The 20,280-nt window shown below is 37.7% G+C and overlaps 1 protein-coding gene across 15 annotated transcripts in view; it reads right to left on the reverse strand.

Annotated features, from left to right (window-relative positions):
* phldb1b (pleckstrin homology-like domain, family B, member 1b) overlaps positions 1-19,761 on the reverse strand; it is an 80,491-nt gene extending 60,730 nt beyond the window's left edge. For 6 of the 15 annotated variants that reach the window (XM_034310607.2, XM_053239612.1, XM_034310608.2 and 3 more), the window contains exons 1-3: positions 19,412-19,761; positions 4,008-4,109; positions 2,677-2,800 (exon numbers count right to left, since the gene is read on the reverse strand). In XM_034310607.2, coding sequence (XP_034166498.1) covers positions 2,677-2,800; positions 4,008-4,109; positions 19,412-19,438 — 253 coding nt within the window. In that variant the 5' untranslated portion in view covers positions 19,439-19,761. Of the gene's footprint in view, positions 1-2,676; positions 2,801-4,007; positions 4,110-5,118; positions 9,041-11,987; positions 12,689-15,357; positions 15,513-19,411 lie in introns of those variants that run through there. The other 9 variants (XM_034310610.2, XM_053239611.1, XM_034310604.2 and 6 more) reach the window with 6 other exon arrangements.
* Positions 19,762-20,280: the final 519 nt, after the last annotated feature.

A 20,280-nucleotide genomic window follows, 5' to 3' on the forward strand; every position in this document is an offset into this window, starting at 1 on the left:
TTATTTAGGCTACCATCTAACCTTGCCTTGGCTGTCTGCCTGCAAAGATCATGTTGGAGCCAGATTAACTCAGCAGTAAATGCAGTCAGTCTGTCTGAAGATGTGTAAAAGCTTCCTAGCTAAAGTGTGCTTTCCATATGTATTGTTGTTTTTTATGCGTATATTATGTTATAAATGTAGAGGTAGATAGGGCATCTTTGAGTGGAATTGGAATGAAATATTTGAATATAATTTTCTCCCTTTTTACTTTTGGGGTAAACAGACTTGAGAAACATTATATGGCCAGAAGTATGTGGACACTTCCCATATACTTCCCATGAACATCCCATTCCAAAACCATGAAACGTGGCTGTGAAGATTTATGCCCATTCATCCACAAGCGTACAAGAGGTTGGGCAGTGATGTTGCGAAGGCCTTCATCCCAAAGGTGTTCAGTGGGGTTGAGGTCAGGGCTCTGTGAAGGCCACTCAAGTTCTTAACAAACCATGCCTTCATGGAGCTCACTTTGTACACATGGGCATTGTCATGCTGTAACAGGTTTTGGCCCCTTAGTTCCACTGAATGGAAATCATAATGCTACAGCATACAGAGACATGCTATACAACTGTGTGCTTCCAACTTTGTGGCAACAGTTTGGAGAAAGCCCACCCATGGCTGTGAGGGTCAGGTGTCTACATACGTTTGGCCAGATAGTCCTTTGCTTTGCACACTTACAGGTCACTTTGTAAAACTTCTACTGTATATAAAATCTGCATGGGCTTCAAACAAATTCACGGTTTCACAGTAGGCAAGCTATCTCCCCTTCCACACCTAACATTAGTCACAAAGGGCTCAGCTATTATGTCATGCAAGACCACATTGAGGAAGAATGTCGCCCGTCATTCTCTAAGGGGAATGAATCATGAAGTGCTCACTACAAGACATGACAACACTGGAACCAGAGAATGGTAGTCCATCTCCAGGCCAAGGAAAAACAAACACAACACTGGCAAGGAGAATAAAAATCACACTCCTCTCTCTTGCTGGTGCTGATCGGTCTTCTTTAGTGTTATCAGTTAGATAAGTACAGACATGTGGAACATCTCAGGCTAGGAAGAGTCACTATTTCAGTCTACATTACCTAACTAAAGGGGTGAAAACAGTAACAAATATACAAGCTATGATAACCATACAACATGATTGTATGGTACAACACCATATGTGATTTATCGTTATTGTGGATGGCATTAAAGAATATGTAACAGTAGCAGTACTACAAGTATTATATTATTATATACATTGAATATGGGAAACTGGTCTAAATGCTTTAAAACAGACTTGTTAAAAGGATTGAAAACAATGTAGAAACACTATTTTCTTCTATTTGCTTTTGGTATGTTTGTTCCTTTTAAAGCAGCCTATGCTGTGTCATATTGGCCATGCACATGATGCACATGGAAATAACATTTTTTTGTGTTATCATCATTTATTCTGCTATAGCATAACAGTAACATTAGTAGCAGTAACAGTACAACTGTTTCAGGTTTTCTCAAGACATACCATCATGCTGACATACCAACACACCCCTATATGGACATAAAGTGAATTTTAATATGAAAGCTTGTGAATGTGTTCCAGAACATTCCATGCATCTTCTATAGATGGCCACATAAAGGAGTGATCAGAAAAGGCTTGATAGTTTCAGTCTGATAGAGGGGGACTTGACAGACAGGTATGAAAGAGGTTTATTAAGGAGCAGGTTTTTACAAGGTCTTTTGTTCCTGCAAACTCTGAATAAATGGGGGTGATGGCACTATCATGCTTATCATGACTTTCTGTTATATTAGCCTTTCAATGTGGGGTAGGAGACAGTGGGGAGAGGGTAATTTTGATGTTTCCAGTGGCTGTGTCCTAAGCCTGGGTATATGGATATTATGTTATATCACTTTGCATTTATATGATTAATAGAATGTTCACACACTTGTTTTTTATAAAGATAAGAAATGAATGATCTACACTTATGTTTATAACATGTTAACAAAGAACTATCCCTACCAAAATGACTCTATGGAACAATGCCCTAATGCAGCATGACATGAGCTCCAAAGTCCTACTGACAGAAAATATTTGACCTCCATCACAGAACAGGCATGTGACATTATTAGAGGCAGACAGTGTAGGTCTGCAGCCAGACCCTGTGTTTCTGCCAGATATTTTTCTGTGGCTGAACATAAAAAAGGCAAATGTGTTATACCATAAGTGGAGAATTGTTTTTAAAATAAAAAACATCAGTGTCAGTATAAATGAATGTTGGTACCCTTTTTAAATACATTATTATCTCTATGAGGCTTTTTTTAGACTCTGTGTGTGGAGGGGTGTGGGTTTGGATTGGTAGAGGGGGGCATGTCAAATATAATTAATGACCCCTGACCTACACTGTCAGAAAAAATCATCACGTCATTATATATTTTTTATTCCTGAAGGCTAAATTTACTCTCAAAGCTACACTGGTTGTTCTTAAAGTAAGCAGTACCTTAAGTTCTTCTGCAAGTATGTCCGTCTAGAAAAGATCATTGAGTGTATCATTCCAAGCTCTTGTACCTCAAAAACACAGTTTAGCACCTTTTTTATGATGGTGTAGATTTGTACACATTAGAGGTTTTGGAATGATTATAAAGAACATCCTGTAGAACTCACCCTCAGGAAGGGGCAACAGTGTGATGGCTGTGCTGAGACGGCCGCTCCCAAGACTGACCAAATGGGGGCGTTCTGCTTGAACCTTAAGCCCCTTCCCTGTCTCTATCAGGTCCAGTGGAGTACTCTGTGGAGGCAAAGAGATCAGCCTGAATAAGGATCTGAATCTGGTTTAATCTGGTTTATGAATTGCATTAAATTATTAGGAATAGCATTTAATCGCATTTCATTGTAAAATGCTGCAGAGGAGCGTTGTGCAGCAAACTCCACAAATGTGCCGTTTTAAGGGGATGGGAAGCATCAGTGAGGAAAATTCTGCATCCTCCTCAGCAGCGGTTTGTGCAAATCCTGGTGGTTTGACTGTAATTTCTAATGTAAATATTACAGATACATATTAGTAATTGCATGTAATAAAAGATCCTGCGTGGCTAGTAAATTGAGGTTTAATTTTGGCTGAGGATGCAATGTTTGTTTCCCCTTCTGCTGTGCCTCATAAGCTGAAAAAAAAAGAGCTGGAAATTTGAAGTTGAGTAAGCTGTGGTTGTCATGGTAACAGTGTGTCGGAATAGCTGAAGCTTGTCTTTTTGCTATCTTGCCATGACATCATTGTCCTGAAGCTTTCTTGTTATTTTCCTGGGGATTTTATGGGGGGTGTTGTGTTCTGATAAAGTGCCAGATGTAATGTTCCCTCTCACCTCTTTTTTAATATCTCTTAATCTGCAACCCTGATAAGAAATATAATATTCTGTATTGATTGTAGTTTGTAATTTGAATTATTTTAAATGTTTATTGATGAAATTCCATGGCTATCCTTGGCTGAGAAATGTGTTGAAATTCTTTTCTTTGGATCTAGATTGAAACATCAAATAGAGTCATGATTTCATTCTCACTCTGTGTACTAGTGAGGTACTTTATATTCCCGTGGTGCATTGTCTTCTACACCTGTATGCTGTAATAATGTAAAAATTCCACTATCTGGTGTCACTCAGAAGAGAATGGGTTCCCTTTGGAGTCTGGTTCCTCTTAATGTTTTTATCTCATATCATCTCAAGGAGTATTTCATTGCCACTGTCACCTGTGGCTTGCTCATTAGGGATCTAAATCTACATCCGGATTTCTGTAAAAGTGCTTTATGACAATGTCTATTGTTAAAAAACATTAAAAATACAATTGAATTGAATTAATGTTTATAGTTTGATATAGTATTATAGCTGCATATAAGGACACCATTGTTCATCATTTATATTAATGTCAACAGCAATATAATAGAATCAAAATATACACATGACAATTACCATCGGATTACACAGTGTTTTGACTAATCTCAGTCTCACCTGTAGCACCTGATGAGTTTGTCGGCCATGATCAGGCATGTTTCTGTTCACACGGTCCATGTCTTCTGTGTTATCTGTTACTCCCCCTAGTATCTGAGCATCCTGTGGGACACGAAAGACAGCCTTGAGAAATTTGCAACCCTTCTGTTTTGTCTGAGCAAAAGCGATACACAGAACACATCCCTGAATGTTCATTACAATGTATTCTTGCATTATAAGGGTTCACCAGCTCCCTGGTTGGTTGTTCTTATAGGCAATTCAGTCATATGTGCTGTGTTTTTGTCATTTCTTATATATTAAATAATGTTTTCTTCCCTGTAAGATAGAAGTCTCTTTTTACCATCTCAATTTTAATACAGTTATCAGTAGTGTAAAATGGAGAGTCAAGCACTGCAGTGGATCTCAAATAGATTAATGAAGCAGCCTTTACACAAAGATGCTTCATATTTCACCATTCGTCTAAACTGTAGCAACATTCTCCTGTTCTCAGCTGAGCTCAACCGAGACATGGCACACTCACACACACATGCCGCCTTCCCCTGGAATTCCTCCTGAATTACTCACAATCCTGGCTCTGACTTTTCTTTTAACCAGAGCAGACAGAAACAAAGGCAGGTTCAGAAATGGCTATATTTGTCCATGACCTATATAGAGACATGGCTGTAATTCTGCAATCTGGAGAAAAAAAAAATTTTCCTGAAAAAGGGCTTGTGGTTATTTCACTCGTGAAAGACTCAAACTGCATGGATTTTAATACAGTAATTATTACAAATGTCAAAATACAAAATAGCTGGTTAATGAGAGAGTGTCATGTTGAATTGGAAATCACTGATAATCTAGTCATCGCATTGTAAATTCGTTAGCTCACAGAGATATAGATATAGAAAAGATATAGAAAAATTAATAAATAGTCAACAAAATAAAATATATTCAAACCAGTACTTAAGTCAGAAAAGAATTACACAGCAACATGAAAAGGTGTGTGTCTCGCAGTAGTAAGTCACACAAATTCTTTATTAAAGCAGATTATTTACTGTGTAATTTTTTTTAGTTTTAACAAATACATAGTGGCTATGCTATATTCTTTATTTGAAGCAAAAATTGAGTTTACCTTTCACCAGTGGTCCAGCAATGCAATCTCACCATATCTTATAGGTGGTCCTTCAGCCAAGAGTGTCCCTAACCATCCTACAGCAAACTAAGAGTCAAACTAGATGTATTATAATCTGTACTTCTCTCCATTCACAGCAAAGAAGAGCAGACTTTGCAGTGCAGACCTGCCTGTACATGCTTCAATGAGCCGGAGCCTGCATTCCAGCCCACTAGGCAAAACCCTGATAACAGACGCTAGAGAGCAGGTCAAAAACAGCAGAGAAGAAAGGGAAAAAGCAGAGGATGATGGAAAGCAAATGGGAACTTCTGAGCAAGCTCAAGCTTAGAAATGGCAAATGTGCAAAACTGCAAGGGAGAAACAATGAAGCCACTGTATGTGGGTCACTGGAGTTCATACAATGAGACACTATTGTAGGCACACAGCAGATTCTTCCAATCAGGCTGGGTTTGATCTCACTCCAGAGCTCATTCATGACCACAGGATCATCAGAGCTTATCATCAGTGCATATGCTCCCTACTTCCCCATAATCTCCACTCTAGCTTTGTTCCAAACCTCACAAACAACCATCTGAAGGACGAGCACTTCTTTTCCCAGCAGCCGCCTAAAAGTTTGGTGTTATTTACTTTTATGAATACAGAGATTTGTCTCAGGTGCTGGACAGATCTGTTGTCTTGGTAGTAGGTGTATTCATTGAGAAAGAGCTAAAAGATCTGATAGCAAGACATGTGGGTCTGGTATAAAGCCACATCACAGTGAGGACACAAACAAGACAGTCACTGAAATGCACAGTCCAGAACAATGTGGCGTGCACATGGCAAATATGCATTATTTATTTCAGTGCCTCAGAATATTGGACCATAAAGAGCATCTGGACAGCACCTTTCCTGATCTCCAGTAAAATGTGAGGGCCCAAATTGCTTGCCTGTTGAAATGCGGAGTATTGTCTGAGCAGAAGGGGAATCTTCATGGCCTTCTAGGTCTAAAAAGAGCCTAAGAATTTCTGGAAACTGAAAATGACATATCTGGGGATTTTTTTTCCATAGAATTGTCGTGCTTGTATATAATCCCTGCAAATGTTATAGTACTAGTCCCATTTTGGTGTTATGTTTTATTTGGTAACGAAAGACACTTCCAATGCCAAAAAGAACATTATCCCATCAAGATTTTTGTCTTATGTTGTCTGGATACATGTTCATTAACCACTTCCAGTTGAGTCAACCATCAAATTTAGATTTCAGACTGTAGACAAAGAAAGTAGCTAACCATTTTATGAAGAAAATACAGTCCAGCTGGATTTGATGCAAATCACTTATCATGAGGTTTAACAGGATTGGGATTGGGACTAGGATTGGGAATGGTCACGAGTTGTTTTCATTAGTGGCTATTTGTACACAGCTATTAAAAGCTAGTATCCTATTTTTATTCTAAGGCAATTGTATGTTTCATGTAAGTAGTAATGTAATTTTTTCAATGACAGGCTGGTGTTACTATCCTGAAGTTTATTATTGTCTAATAACGGCACTTTCCGAAGTGTTTTATTCCTCAGAAATGTGCCAACACTAACAAATGTTTATTTATTAAAGAATAACATGTTATACTTTTTATTAGTTTATAGTAATGTTTAATGTTGTTAGCTAGTTCTGGTGTCATTCCTTCACCAGTTTTTCTTTTTTCTCTCTCTCTCTTGAAGTTAATGAGACAAAAATGTAGCTTGTCGTGTTACAGAGAAACCACAAATCCCACTGTCCTGAAGACTTTCCCATGTTGGAAATATTAAAGTTACAGTTTTTAACTCTGACTGCTACAAAGCGCTGACACTGGAGACTCCTTCCAAAAATGCAAAATAAACATCCCCTCAATGAAAGCTTCATCGTATCAACGTTTTTTTAATCAGTTTATGTAGAGTGCCTGCCACACTGAGTTGTTCAGGTTGTTATTATAGAAACAATAACATATTAGAACAAGCATGTTAATATAAACCTGTGATTTGGGTTCCGGAGCGAGTGTAGTAGAAAATTAATCAACACCTTCTGACCAGTTAGAATTGGAATTCACCAGCACAGTGGTGTATGACTTTTAATATAGTCTATTATATAGGTGCACACGCTATAATTTATTCTGTATAGTGGCATAGAATTTTCTGAATGTACAGCTTGCCACTTAATGGCTATATGCTGATAAACAGTTGTACAATATATTAAAGTATTTAACATGCACAATATTGTTATTAGACAGACTTCAAAATAGAGGCACTACCACTCCATTCCACACGGGAAAAGACCACGTAAGGCAGTATTTGAATTCTCCCATTCAGAAGAAAGCATAAGAAGAGCATAACGTTTCTTATTTTGGTCAAATCTAAAGACATATGTGAAGCGTGAAATGTGATGATGATACATGATGACACTGATTTTTGAATGTCTTCCCTACCCTACCCAATGGATATAGGTACAGATTGTACATTTTAGTACAATATGTTAATGATATCACCATAAAACAATTAATCAATTATTGTGAAAATTATTGTTGTTGTTTCTTGCAATTACTGTTTCAGTATATCTTAATATTGAATAATGTTTAAGGTTCCTTTCTCAATCCTATAGGTGATCCTCAACCCCAGTCCTTCAGACCCCATGCAATCCTCTAACACACCTGACTCAGCTCCTCTAGGCTGATAATCAGCTGGTGAGCTGAACTAAATTACGTTTTGGAATGGGGATTTACAGGAGCCAGCTGATCAGAGCAGTAGCCACATGGACTGAAAGGAGAGCAGGGACTCTTCTGGAGGAAAGAAGTGACAGCACTGCTAGGAATGTGGATATATTACCACTTGATCCCCTGCCTCATAATAGCCAAGCAGTGGTTTAAACCATGCTGAGAGCATTAGACAGTCTTGCAGTGATTGAGTGACTTCAGTGTACTCCTGCTGCCTGGTTAATGGAATTTTCCCTTCGAGATGGTACACTGCCTGCTCATGAAATGGTGAACAAAAAAAAAAACAAAAAACAGGAGGGCTCTGGGAATGGAAATATAGAAGAGATGCTTTGAAAAGATCGTTGTTGCAGTAGTCTTATAATAGCCTGCTGATTAACCATCAGTGGAAATTCAGCTAGGCTTAAGGAATCAGAGAGCAGACGAGGAGTGTTAGAGAGGATTTTGTTCTGTAGTTATCTTTCTTTTGCAGCTGTCTAATCCAAGACCTCCACCTGGTGGTGAGCACAGAGCACACATACTCCTTCTCTGGCACATTTTCATTGGCGGTTAATTACGGATAATGTAATAAAGTGGTAATCATAATATTCCGGGTAAATGCCATGACATATAAATGTGGATCAAAATGGAAAACATCACAAAATCAAGTTTAACAGTTTAAAAAAAAAAACAGGACCACTACTGCACAGCCCATGTTGCAAAACCTCGATATATAGGGGGGAAAAAAACTTTGCCTAAGGCCTTTGTTTCTCATTTGGATCTGACAAGCTTCAGAAGATTGGTTCAGGGGGAGGAATCTGAATTATGCAGTGCACCACGTGTAGCCAGGATATTGAGGGGCAGAAGAGAAATGCTTGTCATTTCTGTGAGTGTATGATTATAACCACACTGCTACCCAGGGAAAGTTGTGGGCAGTTAAGTGCATTCTCTGTTTTAGACCACAACTGTGACAGAACTGCTGAAGGGGAAAATGGGTACATCAGTGACTGTGTCTAGTGAAGAAATGTGAAGGCAGAAGTTGCGTTCAAGTTATATAATAAATTTTGGATGACATACAAAGACCCATTATGGTAAAGAAGTAAAAATTCCTGATTTTTTTTTTTTTTTTTGAACTGAGCTTACATATTTCTAAAACCATGACATGAGATCTTTTTTGCACAGTATGTGCAGTTTTATGTTTTTTCTGCTTCACTGCTTTTAAGTCAGACAATAAAATATTATTAGGCTTCTAAGAAGACCTGATGCTGTTTTATAATCTTAAAGGAATCTCTGGTATTCTGCCCTCACAGATGTTTATTGTGTTTCTAAAGAGAGAGCTTCATGCCAAGAGGAAGAAGGAGGAAGCTGCATGTGGATTGTGCAGACCTCAGACACACAGAGGTCAAAGAAGGTCCATCAAAGAGTCCTATATGCATGTTTATTTAAAAGCCAGTTAAATATATGAGCTTCTAATATGGGACACTGGGAACAAAAGAAGACCATAAACCTGGTAAAAAGAATGCAGAGAGTTTCTGAAAAAATGCAAAAGTGAGTAGCAAAAAGGATAAACTTATATCATTCTTATGCAAAAATTTAATTCTCTTTTGGCTGGATGAGGCAATAATTCATATTCATGCGCAACACTCTTGATTGCAAGTGAGATGGTTAATTGACTAAAATGCTAGTATACCATTATTTATTAGCATATCTATTTTTTTTAGCAGAAAATAAGTTTTCAGTTTCACAGATCAGACCCAATGATTAATGTGAAACCCACAATTTTTCTAATTTCATTCCAGTATTTAACATGTATTCTCAACAAACAACAAACAAACAATCTTGCCTACAACAATACACAGATAGATAACTGAGGGGATTCCCTAACTTCTGGCATCATGTCAAGTCTCCAATGAGATTCCAGTATCCTTCATAACTACAGAGTCACAGTAGGAACAGAACAATGGAGGAAACATGTTTCCCGTACAACAACATAATATGGAAACGTGTGATCTGGAGAAAAGAAAAAGTAAAAATAACAAGAACAGGAAAACAGGAGACTGGTGTATCTATATGTAGATGTCCGGTAGTACATGGACAAGGAGGCTGTTTCCTGTGAAGCCAGACTGGGGCGAACCTTTTTGGACTAAAACAATGGACACATGTCATTTCTGAGGGGGTTTTCTCAAAGGTGTGGCTTCAGATAGCCATGTCACATCAACAAAAAGGAAAACACTAGTCACCAGGGGTGTAAAGTAGATCAGCTAAAAACATTTAGCAGCTTAAACAAGGGTAAAATTCACTTTCCATACCACTGATTGGTATGGGCTTATCCAAACCACAGAGAGATGAACTATTTTGACAAAACCACTTTGCAAATAAAGAGGAGAATTACCACATATGATATCAATACAAAAGAAAGCACCAAAACCTATTGGCCTATAGTTTGAGACCTGTATGTCCAATGTTGTGATTTTTCGCATATTCTGATAGTGCTGGCTGGCTTTTGCTTTAGCATAAATGATGCGTAAAGGAAAAGCCTGACTAATACACCCCTGGCTGGGATTCGGCTATTGGAAGTTCCTGAGGAGTCAGTCTTTCCCTTGTTCCCTTAATTAGGGGTATGGGGCAGTGGGGCATTCTGGGAGTGCCATATTCGAGTAGGCTCTTGCGCAAATGTTCCGTTGACTTTGGCTGTTTGTTTCCCAAAGACACTAGGCTGAACAGGCATTCCAGCTCCACCGGCACAAAGAGTTCTTTTCAATGCGTTTAATCCCTGAAGAGGGGAAAGGGGACTGGCCCTCCTCCACCATTGGCAGTGACGTGGATACTGCACACACTCAAGCATACACACGCTCACACACAGCCTTTTGCAGTAAAATCCCAAAAGAACTGCTCAAGGAATGGCTGGATCTATGATCTAAATCAGTTCTGTATTTTCCTGCAAAAATATTAAAAGTACATATGGAAAATACAGTGGCATAATAATATGAATAATTGTATTCTGATTGTTCAGTAGTTTTGGCAGATGCTCCAAATAAACAGATTAAAAATGTGTGTATTCTTTGATATGGTGACGTATTCTGTCAAAAGACATTTATATAACATTTTGGAAGGAGTCCCCATTATCAGCATATTTAACAATCCGAGTTAAGTTAGCCATTACATTTTCCACCACAAGAAAGTCTTCAGGATAGAGGGCTTTGCATTTTCCTAACTAATTTGTTTTGCAGACAACCCACATTAAATGTAACTATAAATGGATAAAAATTAAAACGTTGGCAAACTGATGTGGTATAAGACGAATATAACATTTTGTGCAGTCAGAGGATAATCAAATTTGGGGTGTCACACCACCCTGTCATTGATTAATTTCCAGCATGCCCTATTGTATTTCATTTTTTACTTATGATATATTTTCTACTATTTATTCACCTTTTCGTTATTGTATACTGTGCTAGCTTGCTCTCTGTCTGTGTTTCTGTCTTTCTATTCTACAGGCATGTCTCTTTAGGCATCACAACACATAATGTTGCTCTGTGTATGCAGTAAGTGCTGGGTGGTGCAAATCTTACATTGGAAAGCACTCTCTATTTCACACTACATCCAATATAGAGCACAATGTGCTTTTTCAGAAGATTGTATCTGCCATGCTCAAGGATAATTTAAAGCTAATTTGTGTATGTAAAATGGCAAAATAAATGTAAACATACATTTCACAACTGGTTCTTCTTTATATATTTTTTCAGTGAGACCAGTGCCACAATTACACAGTACAGAATGCACACATAAATAATTACATTTCAAGCACAATCTCCTCTGAATAGAAATTCTATTGTCACTGAATGCTCTCAAAATCCCTTTTTTCACATGTAGAGCATATGCATCCTGTTTTGGACCAGTCCCCAAATTTCTTGAGTTTCTTCAGGATTTGTCAAATCAAGAAAGTCTTGGTTGGCAAAAAGTGTCATGCAGACTTTGTGAGCTGTGCCAAGTGGTGCTTCTATTCTCATTGCCAGATTGAGGCTCTTAATTCAGTGCCAAAACTCCCAGAGACTTCTCTAATCCATTTGAAAAATACAGACAAAAAGGAAGTCCAAAGCCAGGAATTTTGATTGAGAGGAGAGGGGCAAACAGCAGAGACCCCCTTCAAAGAAAGAACAACGTCAGAACTCACCTTTTCACCACTACACTGCAGGAATTAAGCTACAATGAGCAAGTCAAATATCCTCAAGTCACCCGGTCTCGTCAGCAAATGCCACTACTGACATCATTTAGTAGAGAACATAATAGAGAAACCACAAATCCATGAGGCCCAGTCCGAGGAGTTAGGGAAGGTGAAGAGCCAAGCCATGCTCTGTATGCTGAAATGTGAGGAAGTGCTGAGGAGAAGGATGAGAATATGGAAGCAAGTTAGAGGAAGCAGCTTTAGAAATCTCTTTAGCTAATGGAAATCTCGTCATTCACCTCCTTCCTGGTGGACCATGCGCTTTAAAAAACCCTTTCTTAAAGCGCACCACTTCTCTGACTATATTTGCCATTCAAGTTTGCATCACACAATAATAAGTCACATTGTCTAAAGAAGAATGAGATCTGATGGTATATTATAGGGAATTAATGCACAGTTCAGAAGTTAGAGTCATACTTTTCTTTCCGCATTGCAGAAATGCAGTTTGACAGACAATGAAGTTTAGAAGTAATATAGAAAAAACATTGCACTATTGCAAAATGTCTTTTTATTTCCAGGATCTGCATTTCTGGTGGTATTTACTGGTATTTAAGAGTTGACATTAAACACACACACACACACACACACACACACTTCTGGGAAGTGAATTTCTAGAAGAGTTGTCATTGTAGTTGCATAGTTATTCACTAGCACCATACAGTTGGATATTTCACGTATGATGTTTCAGTTTTAATAACTTAATAATTTAAAATTATTTGGTGTTTAAAGGTTAAAACACTCAAAAAGGTATCATTGAATCTACTTGATTCATACAAGATGCGTTCCTGGTTAAATTCTATTAAACCTGAATGAAATTAAAATGATTAAAATAAACTATGCAGAAAATACAAAAAAATTTTTTTTTTTTTGGAAGTATTTATTTAGATATATAGAGAATGCCATTGGACAATGACTGGACTTTTTTTTGTATGTCTGTTTGTTTTGGCTTCAGCACATTAGGTTTGAAGTTGAAACAATGACTAATGAGCAGAATGATAGGTTTAATTTAAAGTATATTCAAATCTAGATTGCATTAATTTAAGTTATTGTGTGCAACATTATTTATAGTCTCACTGTTTCAGGGCACTCCTCAGATATTTTAATGACCTTCAGTTTTCCCTAACAGCATCATTAGTTCATACTCAAAATAGCAAAGCAAAGGACGTCTTAATAAAAGGCTCATTAAGATGTGATATTTGCAGCTTACTTAATATGAGGGCCAAATAACTCAGTGACAGTAAAATAGGTCATCATAAAGCTGAATGAATCACAGATTTGGCCAACAACATGACAAGAAGGTAGGCGTGAACATAGTAATGGCAAGCAACAGAAGATTATTGTAGTGTATGACCAAGAAAAAACTGGTGAAGGTCAAGAATGCTTGTAGGGATGTGTCAGTGATAACCAATAAAGAGGAGAAAACACCAGCATGGTCTCAAAGGGTTCACTCCAAGATAGCACAGGGAAACCTCAATAACAAAATGGCCAGGTAACATTTAGTGTAGATAAAACAGCCTGAACATAAAACAGCCTGGTTGCATTGCTTTAACCTGGTCAAATCAATCACAATTCCTGAATCCAGTTGAGCAACTGAAGACAAGACTGAAGTTCTTGAAATGAGCAGGTCTGACAGGGAATAACCAGGAAAGACATGCACTCTGTGGAAACACATATGGATTTGCAATAAAATACTAAATAAAACAATAACCACTTTACGTAACTAAGGAAAACTGTGCGCAAGGCAGGAATACACTCTGGGTGGGACAGCAGTCCATTACAGGGGATCTTATACACCCAGATATTCACATATTTCATCACACCATGGCAATTTTAGAGTAGCCAATCCAGCTAGTATGTTTTTGGAAGGAAACCAGAGAACCCAGAGGAAACCCATGCGGACACGGAGAGAACCTGAGTAACTGCAAAGAGACATTAACCCAAGCCCATTGATTGAGCAGGGGACCATTGAACTGTGATGAGGCGATGCTACCTGCTAGACCACCGTGCTGCACTGCACTGCACTCATAGTTTGACAAAATGAGGGAAATTACATACACACTTTAGGGGTTCTTTGCAAAATTAGCTAGCTAAAAGTATTCAACATTTTAAAGGGTTCGCCAAGTACAATATATGCTTGAGAATAGAGGCAAAACCAGAACACTGCTCTGTACTTTACATACTGCATTGTGAATGCACTGCAGTTACTTGTGCCAACTACATTGTTAATTAACAAAAAAATTACACAAAATGACATCTTGCAGTTAATTATTGGGTTTAGCCTAGGTTAATTCTGAGATATAAAACACACTTGTGATGTTTCCAATTCCAACATGAACAATTTAAGAGAAATTCTAATTTCTTAAGTGCGCTAGATACATGCATCAGCATGGATGTGTGCCACAGGAAAAGAAAAGGGATCCTGCTCAAATTTTGTGATATAAATCAGAGTAGGTTTTTTCCACAACCACGAAAGAGCACCTGATCATGGAAAGGCTTCTCCTCTCTCTGAGTGGTCTGCTCTGTTTTGAATGTGAGAGGAGTAGAGAGGACCTAATGCAACATTAAACAGGTACTGCCTATGCAGGCCACTTTTTTCTCTGCATGTCAGCACAGGCTTTTCATTATTTTAGAATAAACAAGGCCTGTTTATTGAAGCTGCAGTTGCCAAGAATTGCTGGATGGCATCAAACTATGGAACAGTTATTACTGCTAAAAAATGTAATTCAAGAAAGTCAAGAAAATATGTGCTGAGTAGCAGAGCACACTGCAAGATAACAACAACCCTGTGTTATAGGATACAGTGACAACATGTTCTGCAAATACCAGAACTGCTTAACTACATTAATATCAATGATACTATAAAGCATTCAATTTCAGTGCACTCCTGCATTTAGTACTGCACTGGGGCAGCACTGCAAGGTACAGACCGACAGACAGTCACAGACAGTTCTATCCAAAATGACTTACAAATGAGTTCAGCAGATAAAAATTAAGAGTCTTCCTAAATGGTAGTGAGAGGTTGATCAGTAGCATTAACTGACCCACCACCTAAAAGCTTAAAAAGACAATTTGAGAAAAAGTTATATTTACGCTATTATCCACTTATCACAAATGTAGTCAATTAGCCAAGACCTAAAAAGACATATGTCTATGATTGATTTATCGAAATTAAATGAATAAATAATAGTGAATTCAAATATTATATAAATATATTTATATATCAAAAATTATATATATATATATATATATATATATATATATATATATATATATATATATATATATATATATATATATATATGTATATATGCATACATACCTGTACTTTTCAGGCAGCTCATAAAAAGTATACCTCTTTTTATGAACTAATAATGTTATATAGGCTGAAGAGAAAATCCAAAATCCAAATGGAAGAGGCGTGTTGCTCTGTATTTTCAAAATCAGCTTTGCAAACACTTGCAACTCGGTTTTCAGTTCTATTCACTACACCTCTCTCTCTCTCTCTCTCTCTCTCTCTCTCTCTCTCTTGCTCTCTCTCTCTCCCCCACTCTCTATCCCTCAATTACCCTCCCAGCCCTCCTGTGCCATCAGCCCCTCCTAGTCCGGCACAAGGCCGTCATTATCCCAGCCAAAGAAATCCTCACTTGTTCCTCATCTTTGCAGAAGCCCATGTTATAAGAGGTGGTCCGTTTATAGACTCTATGGAAAAATTCTAAGCTGAATCTAATGTGAAGCCTTTTCAGACTAGCTGTGAGGAGCAGATCACTCTTTGGTAGTGAAGGAGTGCCAGGCTCAGCAGAGCTCAGGTCTGTCTTTCAGACGTACTTCCCTGTGTATTTGTGTTCCATTTGCTTTCAGTGATATTTACATTGCAGTTACTGACCCTGACTGACCCTGTGCACTTTTGATGCCCTTCTGTACACCAGCAACTAACCAAAGAAAAGCATTTATTCCTTCACAAGGAATTTATGACCGCTCAGTGCATTAACCCTCTTTTGTTTGACTTACAATGAATCATTACAAAACATGACATAAGGGGGCATGGTGGCTTAGTGGTTAGCACTGTTGTCTTGCTCATCCGGGGATGGTGGTTCAAATCCCACCTCTGCCCTGTGTGTGCAGATTCTGCATGCTCTCCCAGTGCTTAGGGGGTTTCCTCCCCCAATACAAACACGTGTTGTAGGCTGATGGGCATTTCCAAATTGTCTGTACTGTGTGAATGGGTGTGTGTGTGTGTGTGTGAGTATGAGTGTGATTGTGCCCTCTGATCAGGGACACCATCCAGGGTGTCCCCTGCCTTGTGCCCCAAGTTCCCTGGGATGGGCTTCAGGCTCCCCCGTGACCCTGTGTAGGATAAGTGGTACAGAGAATGGATGGGTGGAAAAAGTAATATAATACTAGGAAAGATTTTTTTTTTAAATGGACCTATAAAGTCTTGACCCACTTTCTTTAATGTACATAAAAATCACATATCTATTACAGAAATTACATCTTTTTTTAACCTGACTACCAAATTGAAATATTGCTCAAGTTAATAAATGTAAATAGTCTTTGTGAATATGAAACAATAGGGATACTCTAGTATTCTTTTCTTTTCTAGTATTATATTCTTTCCATCACACCAGTGCATACACACCTGTCATCAGTAAAACCTACAAGCATGTAAATGCATGTAATTTACTGATACAAAGCGCGCGCACACACACACACACACACATACACACACACACACACACACACAAATATGACATTAAAATACAATATAAAAAATACATTCTAAGGGGAAATACATTATATTATATAATACATTATATGGGGAAACATGTAAATGAAATTCTTGCGAACAAAGAATTACTGTATGTATCGCTACCACACTGAGTTCATAACCAAGTATACAGGCCTGAGTTTATTGCTCTAATTTCCCCCTAGTGGAATAACAGAAACTAGCTCTTTTTTACAATCAAAAATTTTAGTTACAATCCACAAGATGATTTTAATTTAAAACACAAACTATAAATTCTTTTGGTGAGCCGGATTAGGACCTTTATCTGGCCCATTTGACACCCCTGCTATGGACCATCATGTGACATGACATCTTGCTCATTGGTCCAGAAGTATAAAAAGGAAAACATTTTACAGCTCACACAACTAGGATAGCCTTTTATAGATGGAAAAATAGGAGCTATATATTGTATAAAGTATTTTTATATTGTATTGGATTTTTATATTGTATGTGGATCTACATAATCAAGGTACTGGTGTTATGGTGGTGATTTAAAGGTACACTTATGTCACTCATTTACTTCTGCATTCAGAGCTGCACATGACGAGAATAAAAGTACTATTAAATGACCAGCAATTTTCAGAATTGTATAAGTTCAACTTTGCCTAAAATGGATCATTGCAAAGCCAAGTGGCATCAAGTGAGTGGTACTGACTCTCATGATGCGTTAATGATGTAGTACACTGAAGCCTGTGATGGTTCCAAATCAGCACCACACCACACCAGCGCACACACCGCTACTCTCAATCTATTGTACAAATATTAAAATGATGGTACATTCTAATTTCAATAGTCATTCCTGCAACAGTTTCTTTTTTCCTTTCTCTTGAAGTTTAAGACAAAAAAACACAACTTGTCATGTCACTGAGAAATCAGAAAGGGTAGCGTCATCTGTCTGAAGATTTTCCCTTTGTTGAAAACTTACTGACTTACAAAACTTCATATAAGCATTTACACCCTAGACTCCTTCCATAAATGTTAAATAAACAACTCCTTACAGAAAGCTTCACCATAGCAACTATTATTAGCTGTTAGTGTAGAAATGGTAAAGCGTTAGACCGAGTGCAATCGTAAAAACCTGTGATTTGCCTTGCAGCTTGTCCTATAGTCAGAGCTGCTGTTACAAAAATTTAATCAACAATTTCTGCCCAATCAGATTCAAGATTCAGCAGTGCTGTGGTATATAATTAATTCTCAACTGAAAACTAATCATGCAAACCTGATCATTAATGTTCACTTACTTTGTTTCACTATGTAATGACACTGCCACCTAGTGGGTCCCTAGACATAACAGAAGACATTTCCTTCAGATTCAAAACCTTAATAAAATGCACTCAGTATGAAACTACACACAAGCCATGTGCACAGCTATGACAAATAAGGGTCTGTGTTAAACAAGAATTTAAGTTAATCTCTCCCATGTAACACCAGGGTTTGAAAAACACACGCTTGCCAGTTTGAGCACAAAAGCATGGCCACTGTTTGTTCTGTCCAATGGGTCACAGGAAAGAAATTCCTCATGTTCATTCAGAATGAGTCTAATTGCCTCTGTGTGTGTCTCTGGAAGCTCAAAGGATCTTCAGCTCTGAGGTTACTGAACAGAGCAGCTGGAGGACAGTGACAGGTGAGGAGGAATTTCTGTAAGGTGACTCCAATAATGTACAAATACAAGAACACAGAGACATACCGACACTTTCTCTGCTACATTCGTCACATGGGCAATTTGCTAGCGAATGACCCTACATCTATTTTTCAACAGATGAGTAACGACTGTACTGTACTTTCAGCACTGTTCCTTGTCAGGTTTGCAGGATGTCCCAGTTGCAATAAGAAACATCACAAAACATACAGTGGGATGCAAAAATCTGAGATCACATTGAAAATCTGGGATTTTTTTTTATTTACAATTGGAAATAAACAGAAGGTTTTAGAATTTATTTAAAACAAAGAAAGTAAATGTTCAATATCTTGAATATTTAATATTCAAGAGTCTGCACTATTTCTATGTCCATATTTAAATGTAAGCAAATTTGTGATACTGACCATGTTAACAGCTAAACTTCTTCATGCCTAATCTCTTCTACTGAAGTATGTGTTCAGACGACACTCTGATGGATTTGATCTGAAATGGATCATGAGGTTTTGTGCAAACTTGTGGAGTCCATGCCAGCTCGAGTGCACACTGTCATTAAAGCAAAAAGGGGATGTACCAAATACTAAGTAACTCTGAAATTCATGTCAGTATTTCAAAGATTCTACTTTTCATTCTAGTTGCTGTCAATAATATAATGTGTAATGAAAATTGTTGTATTATAAATTTGAAAAGAATGCAAAGTGGAAGCATTTTTACTAGTGCTCTCAGATTTTTGGACCCCACTGTAATCAGTCAACACAAAAAGTGAAAAATGAAAAATGCAACAACAACTTATATAATTATATAAAAGTAAGAGATAAATTTTATATATATATATATATATATATATATATATATATATATATATATATATATATATATATATATATATATATATATACACATACATAAAATATTGCACCTCAAATCTTGCAAAAGAGGACAGGAAAGAGATACCTGGAAGCGGACTTTCTTCAGCATCATGTTAGAGACCAGATTTGCAGACTTGACTCCTAGTTTTAGAATCCAAAGCGTGAATGAATTCTGAGTTAAACAACATGACCCATCAGCTTAACCAGATAGACAGCTGTATGCACTATCCAGAAGTGTATCACAAATCATTTTCTGGAGCTCATAAAAAATCTCATGTTCTTCAATTGGTTGTGGGTGTAAAATATTTTGAGTGGTTCTCCAAAGAATATGAAGGTACAGCAACGATGACCTGGTGGGTCTTTAGTCTTTTAATCCTGCTCTTTCTCTCTCCTGTCTCTCTTTCCCACTCTCTCATGTAAGCCCTTGAACAAAGCCTGGCTCCATGCTTATCTCCTTGCTCATTCATCCAGAAAAGACCCACCCTCTTTTATGACTAGGAGAGCAGTCATTAACACCCCTTCTTCCACTCCGCCACCAAGTAACCCTCAAATAAAGGTACACTTCAACCCCCCACTCCTTGCCAAGCCTACTACAGTAACTCTGGCAACACCAGCACAGCTGTCTTCTCACATCACACATCCTGGTGTATAAACAAAATCTTTCAGTCCCCCATAATTAGCCTACTGACAAAGAGCATTTGTATTAATTCATAGGATTAGGCTTTGTCTGTGTGTTTTACTAGAACATATGAAAAGACACATGGGTTTTTCAGTGGTTAAGGATTGATTCTATGAATCTGGATCACAAACGTCACCATTATGGATACACCATCATTTTGGATTGCACCATCATTTTTCAGAGGAAACTACAGTTATAGACTTGGAGTAACACATATTTGTGTATTTTCTCTCAGAAGTGCCAACGCCCCATTCTACTTATTGTATCCTGCAGGG

Source organism: Pangasianodon hypophthalmus, chromosome 14 (genome assembly GCF_027358585.1).
Source record: "Pangasianodon hypophthalmus isolate fPanHyp1 chromosome 14, fPanHyp1.pri, whole genome shotgun sequence".
Classification (NCBI taxonomy): domain Eukaryota; kingdom Metazoa; phylum Chordata; class Actinopteri; order Siluriformes; family Pangasiidae; genus Pangasianodon; species Pangasianodon hypophthalmus.